The sequence below is a fragment of the Gopherus flavomarginatus genome, chromosome 17 (assembly GCF_025201925.1).
Source record: "Gopherus flavomarginatus isolate rGopFla2 chromosome 17, rGopFla2.mat.asm, whole genome shotgun sequence".
NCBI classification, from domain to species: domain Eukaryota; kingdom Metazoa; phylum Chordata; order Testudines; family Testudinidae; genus Gopherus; species Gopherus flavomarginatus.
In genome coordinates, this window is record NC_066633.1 from 23,425,067 (window position 1) to 23,448,614 (window position 23,548).

General features: G+C 55.4%; 1 protein-coding gene across 6 annotated transcripts in view; it reads right to left on the reverse strand.

Moving 5' to 3' along the window:
- Positions 1–574: 574 nt before the first annotated feature.
- The window catches only part of AJM1 (apical junction component 1 homolog), a 42,293-nt gene continuing 19,319 nt past the window's right edge, over positions 575–23,548 (reverse strand). For 3 of the 6 annotated variants that reach the window (XM_050926479.1, XM_050926478.1, XM_050926477.1), the window contains exons 2-3: positions 19,457–19,542; positions 12,417–15,872 (exon numbers count right to left, since the gene is read on the reverse strand). In XM_050926479.1, coding sequence (XP_050782436.1) covers positions 12,514–15,810 — 3,297 coding nt within the window. In that variant the 5' untranslated portion in view covers positions 15,811–15,872; positions 19,457–19,542 and the 3' untranslated portion in view covers positions 12,417–12,513. Of the gene's footprint in view, positions 657–12,416; positions 15,873–19,456; positions 19,543–23,548 lie in introns of those variants that run through there. The other 3 variants (XM_050926480.1, XM_050926481.1, XR_007769998.1) reach the window with 2 other exon arrangements.

Here is a 23,548-nt window from a genome sequence, read left to right on the forward strand (position 1 = left end):
ACTTCAAGTGCTTTTTGACTTGATCCCTTGATGCTGGGCAGGCCCAAAATCAGTGCTCGTGGCTCTGGTGCATTCACATTAGTGCATGGTCAGAAGTTCCCTGGCCAACAGGCGAAATCCTAGACTGATGCGCTCAGAGTGGAGAAGGTCGTGAACCAAAACCAGGGATCAGCATGCACAGCTGAATGTCTCTTTATAATGGGCACCACCTGAGCACCCTGCCACCTGGGGAGGTTTCCATTTGGCTCTGCACGTGGAACCTCCACCTTTGAATCAGGGGCCACGTCCAGACTACCCGCCGTATCGGCGGGTTAAAATCGATTGCTCGGGGATCGATATATCGCGTCTAATCTAGACGCGATATATCAATCCCCGAGCGCGCTTATATCGATTCCGGAACTCCATCAACCCCAACGGAGTTCCGGAATCGACACGGAGAGCCGCGAACATCGATCCCACGCCGTCTGGACGGGTGAGTAATCCGATCTTAGATATTCGACTTCAGCTACGTTATTCACGTAGCTGAAGTTGCGTATCTAAGATCGATTTCCCCGCCCTAGTGTGGACCAGCCCAGGGGCTTGGGAGATAGGATGTTTGGATCCAGGGATGTAGTTCTGGTCCATCTCTCTAGATGGCAGCAACACGCGGTGGTTCCCTGTGGTCAAGGACAGAACATTCCCGTCACCCTCCATAGCTCTCTGCTTCCCGTATTGTAAGGTCAGAGGCCTTTTCTCCAGCCACAGTAGGACAGTCACAGCCATGAGCGAAGAAGCAGAGAGTCACATCCTCACATTGTTTTGATGTAATTTAGAGGCAATGTAATATGGGGCTGTGAAGAATGTGCTCCTGTCCTAACGGTGCCACCACCACCAGATAAAGAAACAGAGCTCACAATGTTTAAAGAAAACGCTGACAGCATTCTGCCTCGCAAGGAGTCACTTCTCAACAGTTGTGTTGTGAAATCTCTACTTCTAGTGTTTTGTCTTTACGATGCCCAGTTCTCTATTGTTTATCTGTAGGGCCTCTGTCTGGTTCTTTGATCGTTTCTGTCTGTGGTGTAACTCATTCTGCATGATTTAAACCAGCTCAGGTGCTGGGCTCTGACTGGGTAAAGAATGGTTTTGTAATGGGCTAGGATAGGTGAAAAATACTGTCTTGCAGCACTTCAGTTTACAATGGTTGGTGACGGTAGAGCTAAGCAGACTCGAGTTTCACTATATAAACTGGGGTCCAAAAGGAAGTCTGTTAGCACCTAATTCCAGGACACAACCCGAGATCAGAACTGCCAGACCTCAACACCTGCCAATCAGACTGTGCAGAAGCTGGAACCCCAAATGACCTGATCCTGCCTGGCCACCAGGAAAAGTTTGTTTGCCTTATTGTGAGTGGTGAGCAGTGCCTGCTCAGCAAGTGTGTTCTGTTTTGGTAGCTGTTAATAAATAGACAATATTACTGTGTAAGGCTCCTTCACTGGTAAAAGACCCTGCAGATCCGCATAAGATTATGTCCTGAGCCCTAGGAACTGGGTAAGGGTAGGTGCCTTTTGCCAGTGGTAGCTCCAGGCACCAGTGCTCCAAGCACCTGCTTGGGGCAGCAAGTCGCAGGGGTGCCCTGCCAGTCCCTGCAAATGTGGCAGTCAGGCAGCCTTCAGCAGTGCGCCTGTGGGAATTCCACTGGTCCTGTGGATTTGGCAGCAATTCGGCAGCGGGTAGCCAAATCCGCGGGACCAGGGACCTCCCACAGGCGCACCGCCGAATCCACAGGACTGGGGACCTCCCGCAGCCGCACCGCTGAATCCGCGAGATCAGGGACCTCCCGCAGGCAAGCCGCCGAAGGCAGCCTGCCTGCCATGCTTGGGGCAGCAAAAAAGCTAGAGTTGCCCCTGCCTTTCGCCCAGATCATTGGGAACTGGGCAAGGGTGGGGGTGCCGGTGTTACATCTTGAGCCCACAGAAGTGCCTCAAGTGTGTGGGTAACAGAATTGTCCAGTCAGTTCTCAAACTCCCTTCTCCATTTCACATGGCCAGTAACACATCAGCAAATGGGGCTTATTACCCCCCCCCCCCCGTCTACAACAACACCCTCCCATTCACCTCCAGGGAGGCTCCAGGCACAGATCCAAGGCCACCTGTGGCTCCAAGATTCGGGGGTCAAACCTAACAGCCCCAGCATGAACCCCAGGGAGTTGAAAGGGTCAGAGTCAAACTTGGCTGCAAAAGAAGGGCTGGTAAGAAATGAGCATTGATGAGATGGCAGAGGACTGGGCGGTCCCAGGAATGACAACAAAACAGACTGGTCTCTAAAGGCTGGCACACTTCCTTGGCAACCCAAACACAACAGCCCTCAGCTAGCACGGAAACTAGCTAGCACTGACCCGCGGGTTGCACGGCCTGTGCTGAAGGGAAGCAAACAGCATGGAGAGGGAAAGCTTTAGGATTCCCTCTAGGTCAGCGTTTCTCAAATGGGTCTGCGAGGGTGCTCCTGTGGGTCTGCCGGCCCTGCCGATCAACTCCTCCACGTCCGTCTCAGTGCCTCCTGTTCCATGGTGTGCAGGAGGGCCTGGGAAGGAGCGAGGACGGGCATGCTTGGGGGAGAGGGTGGAAAGAGACAGGGAAGCAAAGAGGTGGGGTGGGGCCTTGGGGGAAGGGATGGAGTGAAGGCAGGGCCTGGGGCTGAGTGGGCAGCTTGGGGGTTCCTTGGTTTGCTAACGTTTGGGAATCACTACCTAGGTAAACCTCCCCAGTGCACCTGTAATACAGTAATGGGCACATGGTGTTCCCTGGGGCAGATCCTCATCTGGTGTAAGTCAGCGTCACTCACTTGACATGGATGCTGACTAGGGCAGCTGAGGGTATGGGCTGGGAATGCAGGAATTTGGTCTCAGCTCCTTGTGTCCAGTGTTTGGCAGCCGATCGGCTTATCTGCACTGCTCTCACTTGCTGCTCACTTCGCTTTTGCATTGTAAATGAGGCAGAACTTGGTGCCCCCTTCTCATGTTGGCTGAGGCAGCCCCAAAAGGTGGGCTGCCCTCCTGCCCTTGCTCAGAACTCAAGCCCTAGGCACAAGAAGAATATTGCTAATACCTATCGCTAAGCAAACACAGACATCTTTGCAGCCTCCCCCACCCCTCAGGGATAGGTAGGTGATTTTACCCCCAACTTATAGGGGAAACTGAGGCACAACATGGTTAAGTGATTTGTCCAAGGTCATGCACTGCGTCAGTTTCAGCTCAGGACTCAGAACTCCAGAGCGTCTGACTCTGCTGCACTTTCCCACGGCTCACTTGTCCCCAGTCAGTAGCTTGACTAAGGGCAGCCCTGGGGCCACCGGGCAGGCCCCATCTGCAGAGGGAAGAGCATGGGCGAGAGAGCAGACACGCCATTATCCTGTACCTGGGCCAGCAGCTTGCCCTAGAGCAGCAGCCTTGCGGAGGCAGCAGGGGCTCCCAGCAGCAAAGGGGCAGCAGTTCCCATGCACTGGAACCTGCTCACTCCTCTCTCATTCAACCTCACTCAGAGGCGTGGGCCAATTCACACCCAGCACCGCCGAGCGCTGAAGGCAATGGAACTGCACCTGCCACCAGCAGGGTTCAGGCTGGCCCCTGGGTACGCAACCATCACGTGGCAGTACTAATGCAGCATAACAGGTCTCCTGCCCCTGGCTTTGCATGCTCACTGGGTGCTGATCCTTGTGCTCTCCTGACTCCCCCCCAGGTCAGGTGGGAGCAGAACACAAACTGTTCTGTTCACAGGGCGCGCACTGTGCCTGGGCACAAGGGGTGAGTGGATCCGCCACAGGGCCTGTCAGCAGCTCCCTTTTTCTTCCCTAGGAAGCACCAGCTCCAGTATGCACCTAGAAGGGAGGGCTCTGAGGAGAGTCACAGGTCTGGGAACCCTGCTGCCAGTGTGGTCAGTCTGGATTTACACCAGGCTGGCTTCCCTGTGCTCCCTGTGACATGCATCCGATGAGGTGGGGATTCACCCACGAAAGCTCATGTTCCAATACGTCTGTTAGTCTGTAAGGTGCCACAGGACTCTTTGCTGCTTCCACTAGAGGACAACAGCCTCCTGCTGCTATCAGTAATGGAGTTACTCCTCCAGCTCAAGTGGGCAAGGCTTGTGGGTTGAATCTAAAGGTCCTGCCCATGGCGGGGCGTGGCGGAGGGAGTCTGCATGGGCAGGGCCTTGCCTGGCCCGTGGAGGGCGGCTGCATTCACCAGGACTATCAAGCAGCGCTTTCAGCAGCATGAACTGGTGGCTGTGCACCGTGGCCCAGTGGCTTGGCTTTGCCACACGGGAGCTGGGCGCTGGATGCAGGGTCACTGTGTGCTGGGATGGGCAACAGGGCCTTTGGTGACTGGGACTGGTGGGTGCAGCCCAAGGCAGCATAAGCCCTGCCCGCTCAGTGAGGGGGCTCCCGGAGCCAGCCAGCCTTGTCACTGGGCAAAGAATGAAGAGCCAGGGCCTGCAGCCGACTGAAACCCCAGGGGGTGACAGCAACAAAAAGCCACACCCCCCCCGCTGGTGAGGTCAGGGCCCCAGAACGAACAAACAAATGGGGGGGGGAGGCATCCCAGCCTATCCAAACCTCAGCCAAGGGGGTGGAGCCACAGAACACGTGCCAATGACTGAGCAACCAGGGCACACAGCGCTCCAAGATTGACAGCCCAGGAGGCTGCACCCGCATCCTGCAGGTGGCTGCTGTTCCACAGGGCCCCTCTGGGGTGGGGAGGGCAATTCAGCCTCTGTGAGCCAGTCAACCCTCAGCCTCGGACCATGCCAGCAGAGGGATCACTTGGTGCTTTGGTTTTAAGCCCAGCTGATGTTACACTGTAGCCAAACGCTGGACTTGGCATCACGTCTGGGTTGTTGGAGTCACACTGCATGAAAGAGATGACACCCCCCCCCCCCCGGCCCGCTTCTGCCATTACATTCCCATCCACCTGGAGAAGCTGAGATCTCCACAGAAAAGATGCCAAGGAGAGGGAAAGCTGCTGGCCTGGCACCTGTGGCTTTGCTGGGTGATTGCACAGCTGAGATGTTTGGAATCCACACCACCTCCCGCTGGCTCCACCTCGAATGCCCCCAAACAGGCACTGCAGCAGGGGGCTGTTGCTAAGGTACATTGTCCTGGCCATGCTCACTGGGCGGCTGGCATCTGACAGTCTTAGTGCACCCGAGAGACGCCAACACTCATAAAAGTCATTTGCCTTATCCAATGGGATTAAGCCCCCCCGGAATCCATATGATGGGAGCTGCACCCGTCTTAGGCTCTGGCATGAGGGCGAGCCGCAAACCCAGCAGAGACCCCATCTAAAACACAGGGAGGGGGCAGACTAGTGACAGGATCCCACTGCAAAAGCAGGGGTGCGGAAGGCTCTCAGATGCGTCCAGCCAGGAGAGGGGCCCAGAGACAGCAAATCCACCATTTCACTTGGCACTGGTTGGCCCCCCGGCTCAGGAGCGAGTGGTCATATCCCCGCAGGTCAGGGTGGGCACTCTGGTCGAGGTGGGGCGTGGGGAGGGGCACCTACTGCTTCCAGCCACATGGTGCAGCCCTGGGATGATGGTGGAGCTCAGCTGAGCAACAGGGAACAGGGAGAGGTGACAGCTCGTCCTCTGTCCTTTGGGACCGAGCACAGAGGAGGAGCTCCCTGCCCAGGAACAACTGGACCCAGAAGGGCTGGCGCACAGGCAGAGCCACGGCTCCCACTGCCCCATTCTGGGCCTGGCTGGCTGCCTGGCAGGGGCTTGCTGCACCCAGGGGCGCTGGAACAACTTGTACAGTGGGGGTGCTGAGAGCCACTGAACCAAATTGTAAACCTGGATGATGGAAACCACTTCAAGCCAGCAGGCCCAGCTCCAGCATACCTTAAACAGGCCCCCCAATTCTCCCCCTCGCCCATGCTCAGGTAGCTCTGGGCAGCTCCACCCCTCCTGCTCCAATGCAGCGCTCAGCCAGCTGGTTGTTTGCCAGCCCCTGGCTCTGGAGCTTGGGGGTAGGATGGGCAGGCCGACACCATGGGGAGCTCCAGCCACGGGAGCGGGTTTGCTGCATCAGGGGCAGTGCTGGAGTCTGAAGAAAGTAGCTGGGCTGAGCAGAAGCTCCCTGGACTCCAAAGAGACCAAGACTCTTTTGTGGCCCCCATCTCGGCCTGTCCCTGAGTGCAGGGCACTGCCACAGTCTGGGGTGCTTCACTGGGACCCCGAAGCTGGTGTCATGGACACGCTAGCACAAGAGGGCCCCTGCAGGAAATCCCACGGCCCAGGCAGGCCGGACACGCCTTAGGAAGGTTAGACAGCACCTGCTGCTGCTGCAGAGAACAGGAGGGGAGCTAGCAGAGCGCCTTGGGCTCTCAGCTAAGATGCCAGTGGGGGGGCGGGGGAGGGGGAACACACTGCAGGCAGCTGGCTTCAAACAGCAAGTTGGCTGGACAGTGCCACAGCAGGGTAGGGGCTGAGGGTTAGAGCTGCTAGGCTGCAAGGAATTCATTAGTCCTAAGGCTGGCAAGGGACCCAATCCGGAGATACCCACCCTGGCTGCAGGGAGGGGCCTCCCATGGCCCTCCATCCCCTCAGCCTTCCCTCCCTGACCCCCATATTACGACGGGGAGCACCCTGAGGAGAGGGTGCGTGTCTGTGCCAGAGGGAGGGAAGAGCTCCTGTGGCACACAGTCCTGCAGCACTTGCAGGGATCCTGCTAAGGGCAGGAGATTCTCCCAAGCAGGATTTGGCAGAGCCCAAGCTGGCAATCGTCCAAGCTCCTTTGCTGGGACAGAGGAAAAACAAGGATGGCAGCAGCTGTGAGCGTCCTCATGGAGCAGTCACCTGCTGCCTGGACCTGGCAGCGACTCTAGCACCAGCCCAATGGCAGGGAAGCCAGAGTGAGGGGTGCTCATCACCCGTCTTTCGTGCCCAGCACCTGCACGCTCTGGGAGAGGCTGTTCTGCACCAGCTCATTGCTGCTCCCAGCCCACCAGCAGGGAGCTCCAGGGATGCCCTCTGCATGGCAGGGCCAGGGAGCTCCCACAGGACGCCTGGCTCCGGCCTGTGGGCAGGGGGCAGTCAGTGGGGCTGCATTTACACTAGGCCCAGCTGATTTCCAGCCCTGCGCACAAGCACAGCAGCCCCTCCAGAGAAACTGCAGCCTGACTCTAGCCTCTGCCGTAAGGACTGACCCAGCTGGCCAGCCCCTGGGAAACCCCCCTCAGCCCCACTGCTTTAAAACACAGGCCACCCCTACCCTCACCCCTCAGAGCCAGGTTCCCCCAGCAGGCGTGTGCAGGCACAAACACCCCTCCCACGAGCACGCGTAATCCATGCCTGTACCTCGCACGATCCCTGCCCCATGCACGTCCATCCCATGCCCCCTGCACGCCAGCATTCACACCCCTTCCCACTCAGCAGCTGCGCTGTACTTCGCCTAGAATGGTAACCAGAAAACATCTGGCACTTTCCCTGAAAGCATGTGCCCCCCCCCACAGATGTCTGCACCCCCCAGACACCCCCCTTCACAACAGCTTTAACCCCTTTGAACCATAGGGTGGCTGCTGCAGAGCGTGGCTGTCCCGCTAGCCCAGGCCCGTGGCACGCTCAGAGATGGCAATAACGGGAGAGATGGAAAAACAGCCCCCGGCTGGCACTGTGGCCATCCAATGCCAGGGAGGTGCAAAGGCACGTGGTGGGGTTAATTTAACCCTGGACTTGCTGGGCTGTTTGCAGCACTGGAAAGGGCCAGACCAGCACTCCGATCTGCCTCCGGGATTGCTCTTTGGTGATCCTGCTTGTTTGGGCGCTGGGGCCCTGCAGTAAGCAGGTCCCGTCACTCAGGAGTGGGGCCCGGCCTAGGGCAGGAGCTCCCTGGCAAAGATCACAGCCTCCCTTCGCTGGGCAAGGAGACACCTGCTCCTCCCGCCCAAGCCAGAGCGAGCGGAGCTCTCCCTGCAGCAGGCTGGTGTGTAAAGTGCCGGCTGGGACAGGGAGTGCCTGCTCGCTCTCCGCACGGCCCCATGAAGGAGCCTCCCCAAATAAACCCAAGGGCTGCTGGTGCAGTAAGTCCCGAAGCCAGAGCAAGGCCATAACAAAGAGGCTGTTCCAGGAAGGTGGCCCCCTGGAGAGCCGCTGAGAGCCGGGGCTGGTGTGCAGCAGGATAAATCCTGGCTCAAGAGACGCTGGCTCCTTTACCGAGGAGCTGGGCAGAGGCCAGCAATGTCTGGGCGGGGCGGGCTGAGGGCCTGCTTCCTGCCCCTTGCAGAGAGGAGCATGGATGCCTGGCGGTGGCTGTCTCCAAGGCGGAGCCCCCTCACATGGCGCTGCTTCCCCCCCTCCCCAACTGACATTAGCTGGCCTGCAGCTGCCTTCTTCCACCAACACAGCTGCCTCCACGGGGCCAGGCCTGGGGCTCACTCCCGCCTTGAGCCATCAGAGAAAGAATTACTGGGATGTGCAAAGCTCTTGGCTCAGGCCCCGCCTCGACCACATGGCTGGGGAGCCCTGCACTAGGCTCAGCGCTCGTAATACCGTCAGTGACGTTCAGGAGCGGGGAGCAGCAGCATGGCTTTGAATTCCACTGGGGATACCAAATTGGGCAAAACTCCACATGGGTTTGAGCCCCTCGGGGACCCAGGCAGCATGGCAATTTCCGGAGAGGAGCAGCGATGGAGATGCTACCAGAAACAGGCCACCCTTCTGCAGTGCTCGTCCGGCATGGGGTGCTGAGTGAGCCATAAGCAAGGGCAGCCTGGGGGCAGGAGCTCTCCCGCTGGGCCTGTCTCAGGAGTTTTATTCTCCATGAGAATGCATGGAGACCAACTTCGCTCTAGATCCTGCTGCAACATGGGCTGGCGCAGGATTCACTGGAAAGCCCTAGGCCCCATGGCTTCCAGGGCCCCCGCACCTCCAGCAGAGCGCAGCCCAGGATTCTTGCACTACGGGCAGCCAGCACCAGACCCACCTGGGCCTGGGCTCCTCCATTCCCAGAGGAGCTGGCCATACACAACCCAGGGAATGTAGCCCTCTCAGAGCTGTTCCTTGGCTTTGCACATAGGGCCAAGTGGGCACTAGGCTCCCTGCCCAGTTATGCTGGGAGGGGTGGAAATGACCTGCTGCAATGGAGAAGAGGGAGGTGGGCTTGGGCCTTAATACTGGGGGGAGAACGGGGGGCGGCTGCTGCTGGCTTTGCCCTGGACGTGGGTTATTGTCAGTTACAGATAAAGTGCATCAAGTGTCTTGGAACTTTTACCCCTCACGGCCTCCACCCTAAGTCAGGCAATGGCAGATTCCCACGCTGGCCTGGCACAGCAAGAGTGTCCTGCTCCAGTCTATGCGGCGCTGCAGGGCCTGAGCACCCCACAGGACAGGGCCCTTGTGTTGGCAGCTGAGGCTGACTCAGCACTTGGGAGGGGCTGGAGGGGGACCAGGGGGATTTTGGCAAGTGGAAGCAGCATGTGGGGACAGGTGGGCAGCTGTGCACAGGCCTGAGGGGAGGGAATGCCTACTGCATAGAGACCACCTGGAGCCTCATACTGTATAGAGAGCTCCAGAGTGCACCTCTGCTTGCTGTAACTTTGAACTTAAGGCTAGAGGGGGTTTCCTCTGGGCTATATGAATCTAAGAACCCTGTAAAGTATTTTTCCATCCTGATTTTACAGAGATGATTTTTTTACTTTTCTTTCTTTAATTAAAAGCTTTCTTTTTAAGAACCTGATTGATTTTTCCTTGTTTTAAGATCCAAGGGGATTGGATCTGGACTTACCAGGGATTGGTGGGGGGAAAGGAGGGGGGATGGTTAATTTCTCCTTGTTTTAAGATCCAAGGGTTTTGGATCTGTGTTCACCAGGGAATTGGTGAAGCCTCTCAAGGCTGCCCAGGGAGGGGAAGGTTTTGGGTGGGACAAGAAGTGATCCAGACACTGAAATTTCTGGATGGTGGCAGAGTTACCAGATCTAAGCTAGTAATTAAGCTTAGAAATGTCCATGCAGGTCCCCACATTTGTACCCTAAAGTTCAGAGTGGGGAAGGAACCTTGACAGTGGCACACCGGACAGACTCGAAGAGTATAGACACTGTATAGCGAGCACTGTATTGAGCCTAATGGATAGTGCCCATACTGAGCACACATTGTACAGAGACTCAGAGCGTACCGAGCCCACAATGGACAGCAGGGGTGTAGCCATGAGTGGGCCTGGAGGGCTGTGGCCCACCCACTTACCATCCCGGCCCATCCCCCAGCCCCAGCTCTGCTCCGGCCCCAGCTTGCCCCACTTCGCCTGCCCGCCCAGCACTCCAGCCGCAGAGCAGGGTCAGGGCGCAGGGGCTTGCTCTGCTCCACCTGCCTGGTGCTCCTGTGGGCAGTGGGGGGCTTTCCCCTTTGCCCAGCTGGAGAGCGCTGTTGGGGGTTTACCCCACTCTGCCCAGGGCTCCAGCCAGTGAGCGGGGTCGGGGCGTGGGGGCTTGCTCTGCTCCATCCAATGCTGCACCTGGGGAGCCCCCGCTCCCACTCCCCAGCTGGAGCACCAGACGGGCGGAGTGGGGCAAACCCACCACAATTCTGCTCCCCAGTGGTGGTGCCCATTTTTCTGGGGCCCTCCAATTGGCTGGGGCCCCTGGGCATGCCCCTTTGACCCAGTGGCTAACCTACCACTAGGAGGAGGGCGAGCTTCAGGTGACACAGCGGAGGCAGAGGAGTCCTCAAAAAAGGTAGGTCTGCCACTTGGGGGGCAGGCAGGGCCGGTGCAAGGGTGTTTCACGCCCTAGGCGAAACTTCCACCTTGCGCCCTCCCCCACCCCCCGCCCTGAGGTGCCCCTCCTCCGGCAGCTCCCCATCCCCCACCCTCTGCCCTGAGGCACCCCCCCTGGCCCCAGCTCACCCCTGCTTCACGCAAGAGCATGAGCACCCTGAGCACGCCGTCACTGCTTCACATCTCCCGCCTCCCAGGCTTGTGGCGCCAATCAACTTAGGCGCCACAAGCCTGGGAGGTGGGAGAAGTGAAGGAGCCACGGCGCGCTCGGGGTGCTCGGGGAGGAGGTGGGGTAGGGGTGAGCTAGGGCTGCGAGTTCCCCTGCGTGCCACCCCCCCCTTACTTGCTGTAGGCGGCCCTCCCTGCGCTCCTCTGCCCCAGCTCCCTCTGCCTACATGCCGGTGGCGACCAGGGGCGGCCGAAGATCCAGCCGCCGCGGTCGCTGCCGAAGAAATGGTGCCCCCCAAATCCTAGCACCCTAGGCGACTGCCTAGGTCGCCTAAATGGTTACACCGGCCCTGGGGCCAGGCCCGGTGTGGGGCGGTGACAGGAGCCATTGCCACTGGAGAGCAGAGTCTCCTCCCGGAGCTGGGTGTGCGCCTGGGGCCCCAGGGGGGCCCTGGCCAGAGCATCCATCACCCCCGGTAAGGTCCTCCCTCCCCATCATTGCCCACTCACTCAAAGTTGGAACCCACCCAAATGTCCCATCCTGGCTATGCCACTGCGGTATAGAGCCTCATGCTGCATAGAGACCGTCTAGTGTTCACGCTGGTCTGAGACTCATCCCATATAGAGCCCACGTGGGGGGCACACTGTATAGAGACTCATCCCATATAATGTGCTATATAGAGACTCAAACGCATAGGGCCAGATTTTCAAATGAGAGACACAAATGTTTCTGCATAATCCAAAGCCCCTAGGATGCTCCCAAGCCCCCTCTGCACTCAACCCACGCGCCAAGGCATGGCCCTGAGCCCCATTCCAAGTACAGTTATGCAGCCATGCAGACAAATGGGAACCGCTGGGCTAAGACACTGGGGCTACTTGCAGAGGCCAGGTTGAAAACATGCCCCTTCCTGGCTGTCTCCAGAATTGAACAAGGCGGCGACGGGATGGGGGAGAGGAACTGTCCGCGTGGGAGCAGCTATGGGAAAGTTTGGTGTCTAGGAAGTGGGATGGAGTGGGCATGGCAGGGAGCTTAAAATGATTCCTCTGGCCTCACTTGCTTAGAGGTAGCCGTGTTGTCAAGTGGTTCGATTTAGGGAGTAGGACCAGGCAGGGCCACAGGTTCTAGGCTGAGCTGTTATTAGAACACCTGCAGGCCAGTCACTTGTTGCCCTGTGCCTTGGCCAAGCCCACCTGGGAATCAGGTTAAACAAAGAGAAGGCAGTGAAAGAACCTCACTGAGAAACAGACCTGTGGCACTGGAGTTACCCTCCACGGAGCAGCCCTCTCCTCATGGCACATCGCATGCAACAGGACCAGCCCCACCCCTCTATCCCCACCAAGGCCAACCAGGATCTAGAAAGTTCAGCAGATCCTGCCCTGACTAGCCAGTGGCCACAGAGGCAGGTGGCCTGAGACCCATGGAGTCCATGGATCTGCACCACCCCATCAGGACAGCATCTTTCCCAGGCCTCCCCGGGACCCACGCACCAACAGTTATCTGCTAGAAATGGTAGGAAGATTCTGACTGACCAGTTTAGTGTGTCAGTTATAAAATACCTGTCTACAAAGGGGACTAAACAGGAGGCCTGTGTGGTGCGGCAGCGCTGGTCACATGAGGTCGTCCAGGAGGTTGGGGCTGGCGACCCAGTCCAGGGTCCGTGGCTCAGAGGCGGCCATGATCATACACATGAACTGCTTTCCAGTCCGCCTGTCAATGGGGTAGATGGTGGTGGGCGTGAACCTCTTGTTGCTCTCCACGAAGTCACACAGCTGCTCGTAGATTTTGGGGAACTCATGGCGCAGGAAGACGCCTCGGATCCGCAGCTCCCGCTGGATGTTGATGAAGCAGACCTCCCGGGCCTTCCGCCCTTCCTCCCCCTCCTTGTCAAGGTCTGCCGTGCCAGGCGGGGGGGTCAGGATCAAGGTCTCCATGTCCCGTTCCTTCTTCAGGATCTGCTTCTCGGGGCTGGAGGAGGCTAAGGCCACCTTGGCATATTTCCTGACTGTCGGCACCTGGATCTTGGGGGATGGCCTCACAGGCACTTTTTGTCCAACGGCCACAGTTACATTCAAGAGGAAACATTCCTCAGGGTCATACTGGCTGCCAGACACCCCCAACTCCCGGGCATAATCCCCCAGGCTCTCTGCGTAGCCCTCCAGCTCCCGCAGGGACAGGTAAGTGGGAGACATCAGCAGGCTCTCTAAGCCAAACTGGAGGAAGTTCTCGGCCGAGCCTGAGCTGGGGAAGCCCAGGAACAGCACCCCTCGCCCTCGGGAAAGGTACCCCACCTTGGCAATGCGTGAGAAGGCCTTGTGCACCTCGGCGTTCTCCCGGCAGAACTGCAGCACATGCCGGCAGATGCTCCCGATACGCCCGTAGACGCAGCTCTCCTTGTGAGTGTCCCAGTCCTGGCGGCGGCAGCTCCGGGAGCAGTAGTATGTATAGCAGCTATGGCAGGACTTGAAGTAGAGACAGGCATTGAACATGGTCTCCGTGCGCTTGCACTTGGCATTCGAACACATCATCATGTCGTCCTCATCCGCGCTCAGCTCCGGGGAGCAGCCATCCTGCTGCTTCTCAAAGCTGCTGCTGGAGACAGACATGGCAAGCGAGCGGCCACCCTGCTCCTTGCGTATGTCTCTGTGGAAGGAACTCGGGCCCGGCTGCTCCTTGGTGGGCCTGGGCTCCCCCACCAATAAAGGCAGCGGCTTCCTGGCCTCCAGCTTCCTGGCAGGCCCGGGCGCGTCGTTATCAATCAGCCTCTTGAGCTGGTCTGTCAGGCTGTCCCCGTTGCTGGGGTGGCGGCTGGGCGGGGGCTTGGAGTCGATGACCAAGTCTGTGATCAGCTCGTCCAACTGCTCCAGGCTGCGCTGGCGGGCGGAGCTGCTTTGGATGGTCTCTTTGGCAGTGGGATCCAAGTAGTAGTGCGTGGCATGGGAGCGATGCCCATCCCGCCCGGAATCCAGCATATCCCAGCTGGCCGAGCGCTTCTCGCTCTTGCTCAGCCCATTGGCTTTGATGTCATTGTCGGTGATGGTGATTTCTGGGGTGACAAACCAGGAGCGGCCCAGGGGGCACCGCCCACCGTCTGCATGCATCTTCTCCATGATGGAGTTCTCCGAGAGGGAGAGCGCTGCATAGCGCTTGGGAGAACTGGACAGATTGATCACCACGGGCTGCCGCCGGTTGTCAGGGGATAAGGCACGGTGCTGCTCCCGGGCGAGCAGGTTCTCATAGCTGCGCCCGCGGAACATGGGGTCCTCCCTGCGGACACTGGGAGCCAGGATGTTGTCCCAGGATTTGGAGTAATGCCGGGTGTCTGTGCCTAAGCGGGGCTGGTTGGCGCTGTAGCTGGCATGCCAAGAGGAAAGCAAGGCCTCTTGCCCAGAGGGATGAGGTGCAAAGCGGGACATCTGCAAGGTCTGGTAGGGCAGTGCAACCCGGTCCGGGCAGTACCAGTCACTGAACTGCAAAGGTTGGGTGCTACGGGCATGAGGGTATGTCCGCGAAATGGATTCCCTCTCATGGTATTTGCCATAATCCTCAGTGTAGAACAACCGGGAGGTGGTGTTCAGAGCAGGGTACACCCTGGGGTCCTCTGCATAGAGGGGTTTGGTGGGCATGCCCCTGGAGGTGTAGAATCGAGGGTCTTCTCTGTAGGAGGTGTGGGCAGGGGCTTCTTGGATGGGGTAGGGCCGAGCTTCTTCCACGTAGAAAGTCCTGGGTGGGATGGTGTGGATATTATCCTTGGCTGGGTCCTCCGCGTAGAAGGGCTGTGGAGGGAGGTGGCGCCGTGGGTATGGGTGAGGACACGCCTCATAGCCAGAGCTTTTCAGTGGAATGCCGAGACCAGGGCATCCGGCTGGATCCTCTGTGTAGAAGAACTTGGTGGGCACGTTTGGAGCGGAGAAGGTCACACAGCCCCTCTCGGGATAGTCCTGTGGGGAGGGCACGGCCTGGTAAACCTGGCCTCGAGGGTCACCTTCGTAGTACTCATTGGGGTAGGGCAGCCTGTGCTCCCCGCTGTAAGAGTCGCTGGGTGTGGGAGTGCGGGACACGGACACCTGCCTGCTGCTTGGGATGGTCAGGCTCCGGATAGCCCCAGGCGGCCTCGGCCAGTATGGCACCTCCATCCTGCTCTGGGCTTTCAGGCTGTGTGCTGCGTGCACCAGCACCGCCTCATCTGGCTTCATGTCCATCCGGCACTTGACATGCAGGCTTGTGGCTGGCCTCCCACCTGGGGCCTCCTCCGGGCAGTTGCTACTGACACATAGTGGGGAGATGCGGCTGGTGCTGCTCCGCTGGGGCTGCAGCTTGATGGGGTGCACCTCGTTCATTGGGGCCTTCGTTGGGGCATATCCACTCCCCCTGCGTGGGGACGTCTCTGTCCTCACAGGCTCCCTGGAGAGGCGCAGAGCCTCCCGTCCCCGCCTGGCTGGCATGGGGGGAGACGAGGACGACATCTGGATGGCAATGGGAGTGAAGGTGGATTTCACCCGAGGGGCGCTCTTGGACCTCGCTCGCCTCTTTGGCTCCGCCCGAGCCAATGGCTCCTTGGGGCCTTCCCTGCCATGAGGGGCTGGCCTGGTGTTCTGAACGTCCAGCCTGGGAGGAGCCTTCCTGCCTCCGGAGCCTGAGGAAGGCTCGGGGGTACCCGGGTGCCAGCAGGGGCGCTCCATAGCATGAGCAGGGGCCAGCTGGTCGTCGAGCAACTCAAGAAAGTCAAAGCTCCTACAGTGGCGCTTGTTGAAGGTCTGCGGGTTGCGCGACAGAGATGCCGACATGAAGGCGTCACATTGTGTCAGTGGCTGGCAGACGATGGAATCCCTGGGTGCTGGGCACTTCAGCTCTAGGTCTTGATACACTGTAGACACCAGTATGTCAGGTGGGTCGGTTCGTGTCATCTTAAACAAGCTCTTCCTTCTCCAGCTCCTCTTCAGATCATCTCAGGAGAAGCCAGCCAGCCCTGCAACAGGAGAGAGAAGGGACCTTGAGTCTCATTCTGCAGAGGCCTGCTCTAAACAGGTTATTTTTGAAAGCTCCTGATTTTTAGCCAATCTCATGATTTTGGGGGCTTGACTCATGATCACGCAATGCTTGGAGTTGGCAACGCTGGTGAGTCTAGTTGGCACATGTGCAAAAGTGTCCATGCTGGGGTAAGAACTGAAGCTGGCCAAATGATGCAGAGACAGTGATGGGGAATTCCCTACAGCCACGGCCTGGTTCAGAATTGATGAGAACAAGGCTTATTCACACGCATGTTTTGGGCGAGGGGAAGGGGGCTGTTGCTTTAGGAGTGCCCGGTCTGCTTGTGACCAAGGGCATCCAGTGCGCAGATACTACAGTGCCAGAGGTCAGGGCCATACTAGAGATACCATGAGCATGCATGGTACAGGATTTACAGAGAGGATCGAAAATCTGAATTTTCATTCTGCAAGAAACTTCACTATTCCCACATTTGTTTAATTCTGAATCAGGCCACAGCAAAGTTGATGTATCAACATTTTTTGCCAAGTGGAAAGTTTTGATTCCGAAATGTTGCCACATTTTGTTTCAGCTTAGTTTGACCTTAATCAGTGCCTATCTGAGGTGTCACAGTGACTCATTGCTTCCATCCTCCTCTACTGGTTGAACTCTTTGACTGGACTACACCTCCCATGATGCACCATGGTTATGTGACTCCCATGATGCACACAGCAGTTCAATCAGAGAGAGGCTGTGATGCATCATGGGTGATGTACTCCCACCAGAAAACTTAACTCAAAGAGAAGAAGTGGGGGAGGGGGGGCTGTGACACCACAACAGCTCCAGTGGACACAGATTAACATCAAACTGATCCAAAAGGAATTACTTTATTCTGATTTTTCTGAAAGCAAATTGGAAAGTTTCAGCAAAATTGAGATTTTCTTGTGGAAAATGTCAATATTTCAGGAAGTGCAGTTTTCATAAGAAAGAAAGAAAGAAAATTCCAAGGCAGGTGAATTTATCAGTGCCCGGTCATTCCCCGCTGCCAACCCACCAGGAGGGAGTTGATAACAGAACACCCAAAGCAAAGAGAATCATGGAAACAGAGAGGCCATGTCCTAGTTGCTCCCTCTCTGGCTTCTGGCCAGCCTGCTTTGAGCCCAATCCTCCTCTTGTTTGAACTGCAGAATGGCATGGACCACAGCGGAATTACTGCTGATTTATACCTGTCTGAGTCCCAGCTGGACCAGCTTTGTGCTGATCTGATTGGCTCATGGGCTCTGGGGCAGGGAGTGGATCTTGTGCCCTATAAAGCACCAAGCCCTTCTTGTACAAGTGCAACAATTCCTTATTCTCCTTTTTGTAAGTCTCAGTCACCCATTGAGGAAGCAAACACAGCACCATGTGACTTACGCAGCCAGTGGTACATCACAGATAAACAGTGGCGAGTATGCAGACAACCCCGCCAGCTAAGCAGAGGGCAGGGATTTGTTAAATCAGCTGGCCAAATTTCACACATCGCGTCTGCAACCAGTAATCTGACCAGCTCTACATAGACCCACACTGCCATGTGTACACCAGCACCTGCATGCATGGGATAAACAACCACGGCTGTATCGGGGATGGACATGGCTAATTACTTGCCTGGCATATGCTTATGCAAACATAGAATGTGTGCAATGAAGCAGTGTTGGAGAGCTCAGCTCTGGGGGATCCCCCTAAGGTCTAAGCTCTCTGTCCAGGGCCTGTCAAAGCAATGTTCTGCTGCTTGGGATACAGGGCTGGTGGTATAGTCAGGAGTCCTTCCCCCTTGGTCTGGGCTTAGAGAGATCTGTCTGGTGGCACTAGGCAGCACAGACTGCATTCGTCTGGAAGCTAAAGAGCCAGAGAGAACCACAGGGACCATCTGTGTCCAGCAGCCTCAATCAAGAATCATCTTTATGGTCCTTGTGTAACCCACACCGCTTCTGGGGGTGGGGTTCTGTCCCATCTAGTGGCACTGAGACCACGTAGCGAGAGAGTTAAACGAGTCTGCTCTGCCACCTTAGCTAAGAGCCAGGTGGCTTTCAGCTCATGCGGTAGCGGCTCACGCACTGAGGTCCCTGGTTCAATCCCACCCACCAGCAACCAGGATCTGTCAGCGTTACACTTGCAGCCCTGTCCTACCTCTCCTAAGAATCACCCCCAGGGCTGACAAGAAGAGCTCGGCAGGGTGGTCTGTACACAGCCCGGTCGAGGGATGTCTCAGATTTGTCTTGTGCACCTCACTTAAAAACTACTTGCTTACAAATCAGACATAAAAAGGGCCCCAGCACACTGTTACTGAAAAATTGCCGACTTTCTCATTTTATCACATAATTCTAAAATATCAATTGGAATATACATGTTGCACTTACATGTCAGTGTATAGTATATAGAGCAGTATAAACAAGTCATTGTCTGCATGAAATTTAATTTTTACTGACTTCACTAATCCTTTTATGTAGCCTGTTGTAAAACTAGACAAATCTCTACATGTACTCCCAGAAGACCTTTGAGTACCTTCGGGGGTACACATACCCCTGATTGAGAACCACTGTCCCAGACACCATGTGCATAGAAACCTTCCATTACAGTGCAGGTCCCTGAACCAGGCAGGATGAGAGCTTGCCACACACTCACAAGAGTTCTATTTCTGCAGGGTTGTTTTTGGCAGGGATACCACTGGATGCAGACGTTCTCCCGACTAGAGTTCTCCCCCGCCACAGGGAATCTCTCTCCATGTATCCCTGGGGCCAGATTTTCAGACCCAGGTGTCTGAATGGGGAATCCATGTGCAAAGATGTGGTTATGTGTGCAAAATAGGAGCGCCGCACTGCAGATTTTGCTCAGGCAGTCATCTGCTTTGCACACCCAGCTGTACAGTTTGCACACCTAGTTATATGCTTGCGTCCATGTGTTTTGCATGAATGGCAGCATTTCTGCATGTGCAGACAACCTCTGGGCCTGTGCACACAGCATGGCTCAAGGGTGGCAGTGGTACTTAGCATTTTAAGCACAGGCATTTGTGTCTAAAATCTGGTCCTTGAGGATGTAATGGGGCTTCTAGGGAATCAGCAGGGTCCCAATGCAGCGGGGAGCTCTGCTTCCTCTGGGAAGCAGGGTCATATGCACCATACACTGGTATGCTGTGGATGTATGCCTTGCTTTAGTGCTGGCCCCTGCAACTACTGCCCACAGCCTGCTCCTTACAGCTAGTTCTCACTCAGCTCACGGGTCAGAGGCTGGTGCTTTGAAAGCTGGCCCCATCGCAGACGGTGGTGCTGTGGGCAGATGGCCATGGTTTGTAATGCCAGACCAGTGTGAGGGGCAGGGGCAGGGGCAGGAAGCCAGCTTGTGTTAGACTCCAGAGAACGTATTTGGTCTCAAGCCCTGGTAAAGGTTAGAATCATACGTTCAATCCTGCTCTTCCCATTATTACTGTGTTGGGGAACAGGACAGTCTGGGACCAGGAGGACTAAAGAAATCAAAACTCACCTCAGATGCCTGAGGCTGGGAAGGTTTCTGGAGCAGGAAGTGAGTTTGGAACAGCTTTTTTGTTCCTACCTGGTCTGATGGCAGTGGTGTGTATTTGGATGAGCAAAGCTGGCACAGGCTGCTGTGTCAGCTCCATGCTGGGATCCATTCTGGGGCTGGAAAATAAAACACATCAAATGAATCCAGAAAGTTACTGCTCAGTATCCTGAGGGCAGGAGCTGGGCCTCCCATGCACCGCCCTGCTGAACCCAGCACCAACCCCATTCAGCCCTGGGGTCTTTCCTCTGTGCAGGTCCACACTGCATCTTCCTGGAGAGCTCCGTACAGACACTGAGATCTTGTGGCACTTTACACCCCTGGGCGGAGAGAGGACCAAGCAGTTTAAAGTGACATGGCCACGATCCTGCCAGGAGTAAGAGCCTCTGCTCTAGAGTCCTGGGAAAGTGGAGAGAGCATGTCTCCCTCTAGGGGCCACAGACAGCATAGAGGATATCAGCCTACTACTTGGTCACAGCAAGGGGAGTTTCCCCAGCCTCTGAAGGGGCAGTGCCTTGTGCCTTTGATGTTGGAAAGCCCAGGTTCTTATCCTGGCTAGTGTCTCATGGTGGGTTATCAAAGACCTTTCCTCATGGGCGCAAATCACTACAGCATGGGCTCCCCAGAGTGGGGTCAGAGCTGAGACTAGACACCCCCTTTTTCCTTTTCCACGCAGTGAATTAAGATACTGGCCCTCTCCCCCCATCTCTGGGCTGGGACTGGCTTCAAGAGATCTACTGCTTGCACTCCTTTCCCCTTCCTGCAACATCTATGCTGGATCTCTCCGTGGTGACTAGTGCTTCATTTGTAATGAAAGAGGAACCAGCCCGGAGGAGCCAGGGCTCTGAACTGCCAGGCCCCAGCACAAATTAAGCACTGCTGGTGACGCTGCTGGGGAAAATAGTTCCCACTGACAAAATCTGTCCTTCCTGCACCTCCCAGAGAGCTTTGCAAACTATATACCATCAGCTGTCACGTCAGCCAGCACTAGCAGGCAGCCACCTCTGGAGCAGAACACCAAAGCTGTTTCCCAGCTGTGCTATGGTGCATTCTAAGCAGCTGTCCAACTGGAAATGCAGGGGAACTTTATGAAGAGGGAAGCTAAGTGAGCTGGAATTTGGAAGATTGCTGGGAGAAGTGCCAGGAGGAGTTTTCTGGTGACCAGTCCTTGATCTCGTGAAAGACAGCACGAGGAGAATGCCATCATCTCATGTTAGCTTTCCCTGGAAGTCTCCCAGCCAAGTGCTGTCATAAACAGATAGCTAAGGGTTAATGTCTCTTTCACCTGAAGCACCTGACCAGAGGACCAATCAGGAAACTGGATTTTTTCAACTTTGGGTGGAGGGAATTGAGTGTCTGTGTTTTTTTTTTGTTTTCCGTCTGCCTGCTTTCTCTGAGCTTTGGAGAAGTAGTTCTACTTTCTAGTCTTCTGTTTCTAAGTGTAAGGACAAAGAGATCAGCTAGTAAGTTATATGGTTTCTTTTCTTTGGTATTTGCATGAATATAAGTGCTGGAGTGCTTTGATTTGTATTCTTTTGGAATAAGGCTGTTTATTCAATATTCTTTTAAGCAACTGACCCTGTGTTGTACCATCTTAATACAGAGAGACCATTTGTATTTTTCTTTCTTTTTATATAAAGCTTTCTTTTAAGACCTGTTGGAGTTTTTCTTTACTTCAGGGAAATTGAGTCTGTACTCACCAGGGAATTGGTGGGAGGAAGAAATCAAGGGGAGATTTGTGTGTTGGATCGCTAGCCTGATTTTGCATTCCCTCTGGGGAAATAGGAAAGTACTTTTGTTTCCAGGATTGGGAACGGAGAGGGGGAGTCCCTCTGTGTAGTTTCACAGAGCTTGTGTCTGTGTATCTCTCCAGGAGCACCTGGAGGGGGGAAGGGAAAAAGGATTATTTCCCTTGGTTGTGAGACTCAAGGGATTTGGGTCTTGGGGTCCCCAGGGAAGGTTTTTCAGAGGGACCAGAGTGCCCCAAAACACTCTAATTTTTTGGGTGGTGGCAGCAGGTACCAGGTCCAAGCTGGTAGCTAAGCTTGGAGGTTTTCATGCTAACCCCCATATTTTGGACGCTAAGGTCCAAATCTGGGACTAAGGTTATTACATGGTGGCAGTGGGTGGGAGATAGACAGAATCCAGAAGCCAGTAGGAATATTATATTTTTCTTTTCTCTGCTAAGGGCTTTTTAGCAGAGAGAAACAGTTGGTTTTAAAAGGGAACCAGAGAGAATTTTTTTTTCTGCTCTCTCTGGCAGTTTGTGGCTTGCATGTTAAGGGTCTTTTGTCATGCAATAGCCCTCCCATTAGGAGGCAAGTACCAGCACTTATATGCATGCAAATAAAGTGGTTTTTCTGGTTTCCCTTCATTGAACATTAGCTAGAGAGAGAAAAGGAAAAAAGCACTGTTGCTAGGCAGACTCCAGGAGGGAACAGAGCCTGCAGTTCAGAAGATAAACACCGGAGGGCACCCCAACACAAGAAAACAGGAACCATGACTTCTAAGGCAAAAATTGACGCCGAAGAACAAATCAAAGAAGCTGAACACAGGCGACAACTGGAAATAAAACAAAAAGATATGGAGATGAAAGAAAGAGAAGAACAGATCAAAGAGGCAGCCTACCAAAGAGAACAGGCAGCCTACCAAAGAGAACAGGCAGCCAAAGAGGCAGCCAAGGAGGCAGCACACAAAAGAAAACTAGAAGAAGAAGAGGTGGCCTACCGAAGGAAACAAGCAGAAGAAGAGTTGGCCCACCGCCGAGAAATGGAAAAGCACCAAAAAGAAATGGAAAAACAACAAAAAGAGAATGAAGAGAAGGAAAAACAGAGAAAACATGAACTGGAGTTGGCAAAAGCTGGGCTGCATGTGCCAGCCAACCCTAACAACCCGGCGCCAATTATTGCTCCACAGCACAGGAAATTTCCCACCTACAAGGCAGGTGATGACACCGAGGCCTTCTTGGAAAATTTTGAAAGAGCCTGTCTTGGGTACAGCATTCCCGAAGACCAGTACATGGTAGAATTGAGGTCACAGCTCAGTGGACCTTTAGCAGAGGTGGCAGCTGAAATGCCTAAGCACCAAATGAATGACTATAAACTTTTTCTAACCAAGGCCAGATACAGGATGGGGATAACCCCAGATCATGCCCGTCGGCGCTTCAGAACCCAAAAGTGGAAACCAGAGGTGTCATTTCCCAAACACGCCTACTACATTGCAAAAAACTATGAGGCCTGGCTAACAGGAAACAACATTCAAACCTTGGAAGAACTGAACCTCCTCATACAAATGGAGCAGTTCTTGGATGGTGTTCCTGAAGACATCACGCGGTACATACAAGATGGAAACCCCAAGAATATCGCTGAGGCGGGGGAGATTGGAGACAAATGGATGGAACTGGCAGAAAGCAAGAAAGCTACTGTCAAGGGGAACGATTACCCCAGGGGGCACACAGACCATAAACCCTACAACCGAGGACAGCCAAAGACCCCACATACCACCCAAGTAAAGCCACAGATACCCTACCCTTCAACCTCACCAGTCTCCAGTAACTCACCTCGGCCCAGTGACCCATCAGATGGAAGATGCTTTAAGTGTAATGAACTGGGACATATCAAGGCCAACTGTCCCAAGAACACCATGCGAGTGCAATTCATTACACCACCATCACACCAAAAATCCCCAGGCCCGGATGCCTCTCAAATACCCTTGGAGCGAAGGGAAAATTTGAGAGTGGGCGGAAAGAAGGTTACTGCGTGGAGAGACACGGGGGCACAAGTGTCAGCTATCCACCAATCCTTCGTTGACCCCAAATTCATCAACCCAAAGGCCAAAGTTACAATTTACCCCTTCATGTCACAAGCTGTAGACTTGCCTACAGCTCAACTGCCTGTCCAGTACAAAGGCTGGTCAGGAATGTGGACTTTTGCAGTCTATGACAATTATCCTATCCCCATGCTACTGGGGGAAGACTTGGCCAACCAGGTGAGGCGGGCCAAGAGAGTGGGAATGGTTACACGTAGCCAAACCAGGCAAGCTTCCAGACCCATTCCTGTTCCTGAACCGTCCACAGAGGCCCCGTCTGTGTTACCAGAGACCCAGACAGAGGTAGTGGACCCGGAT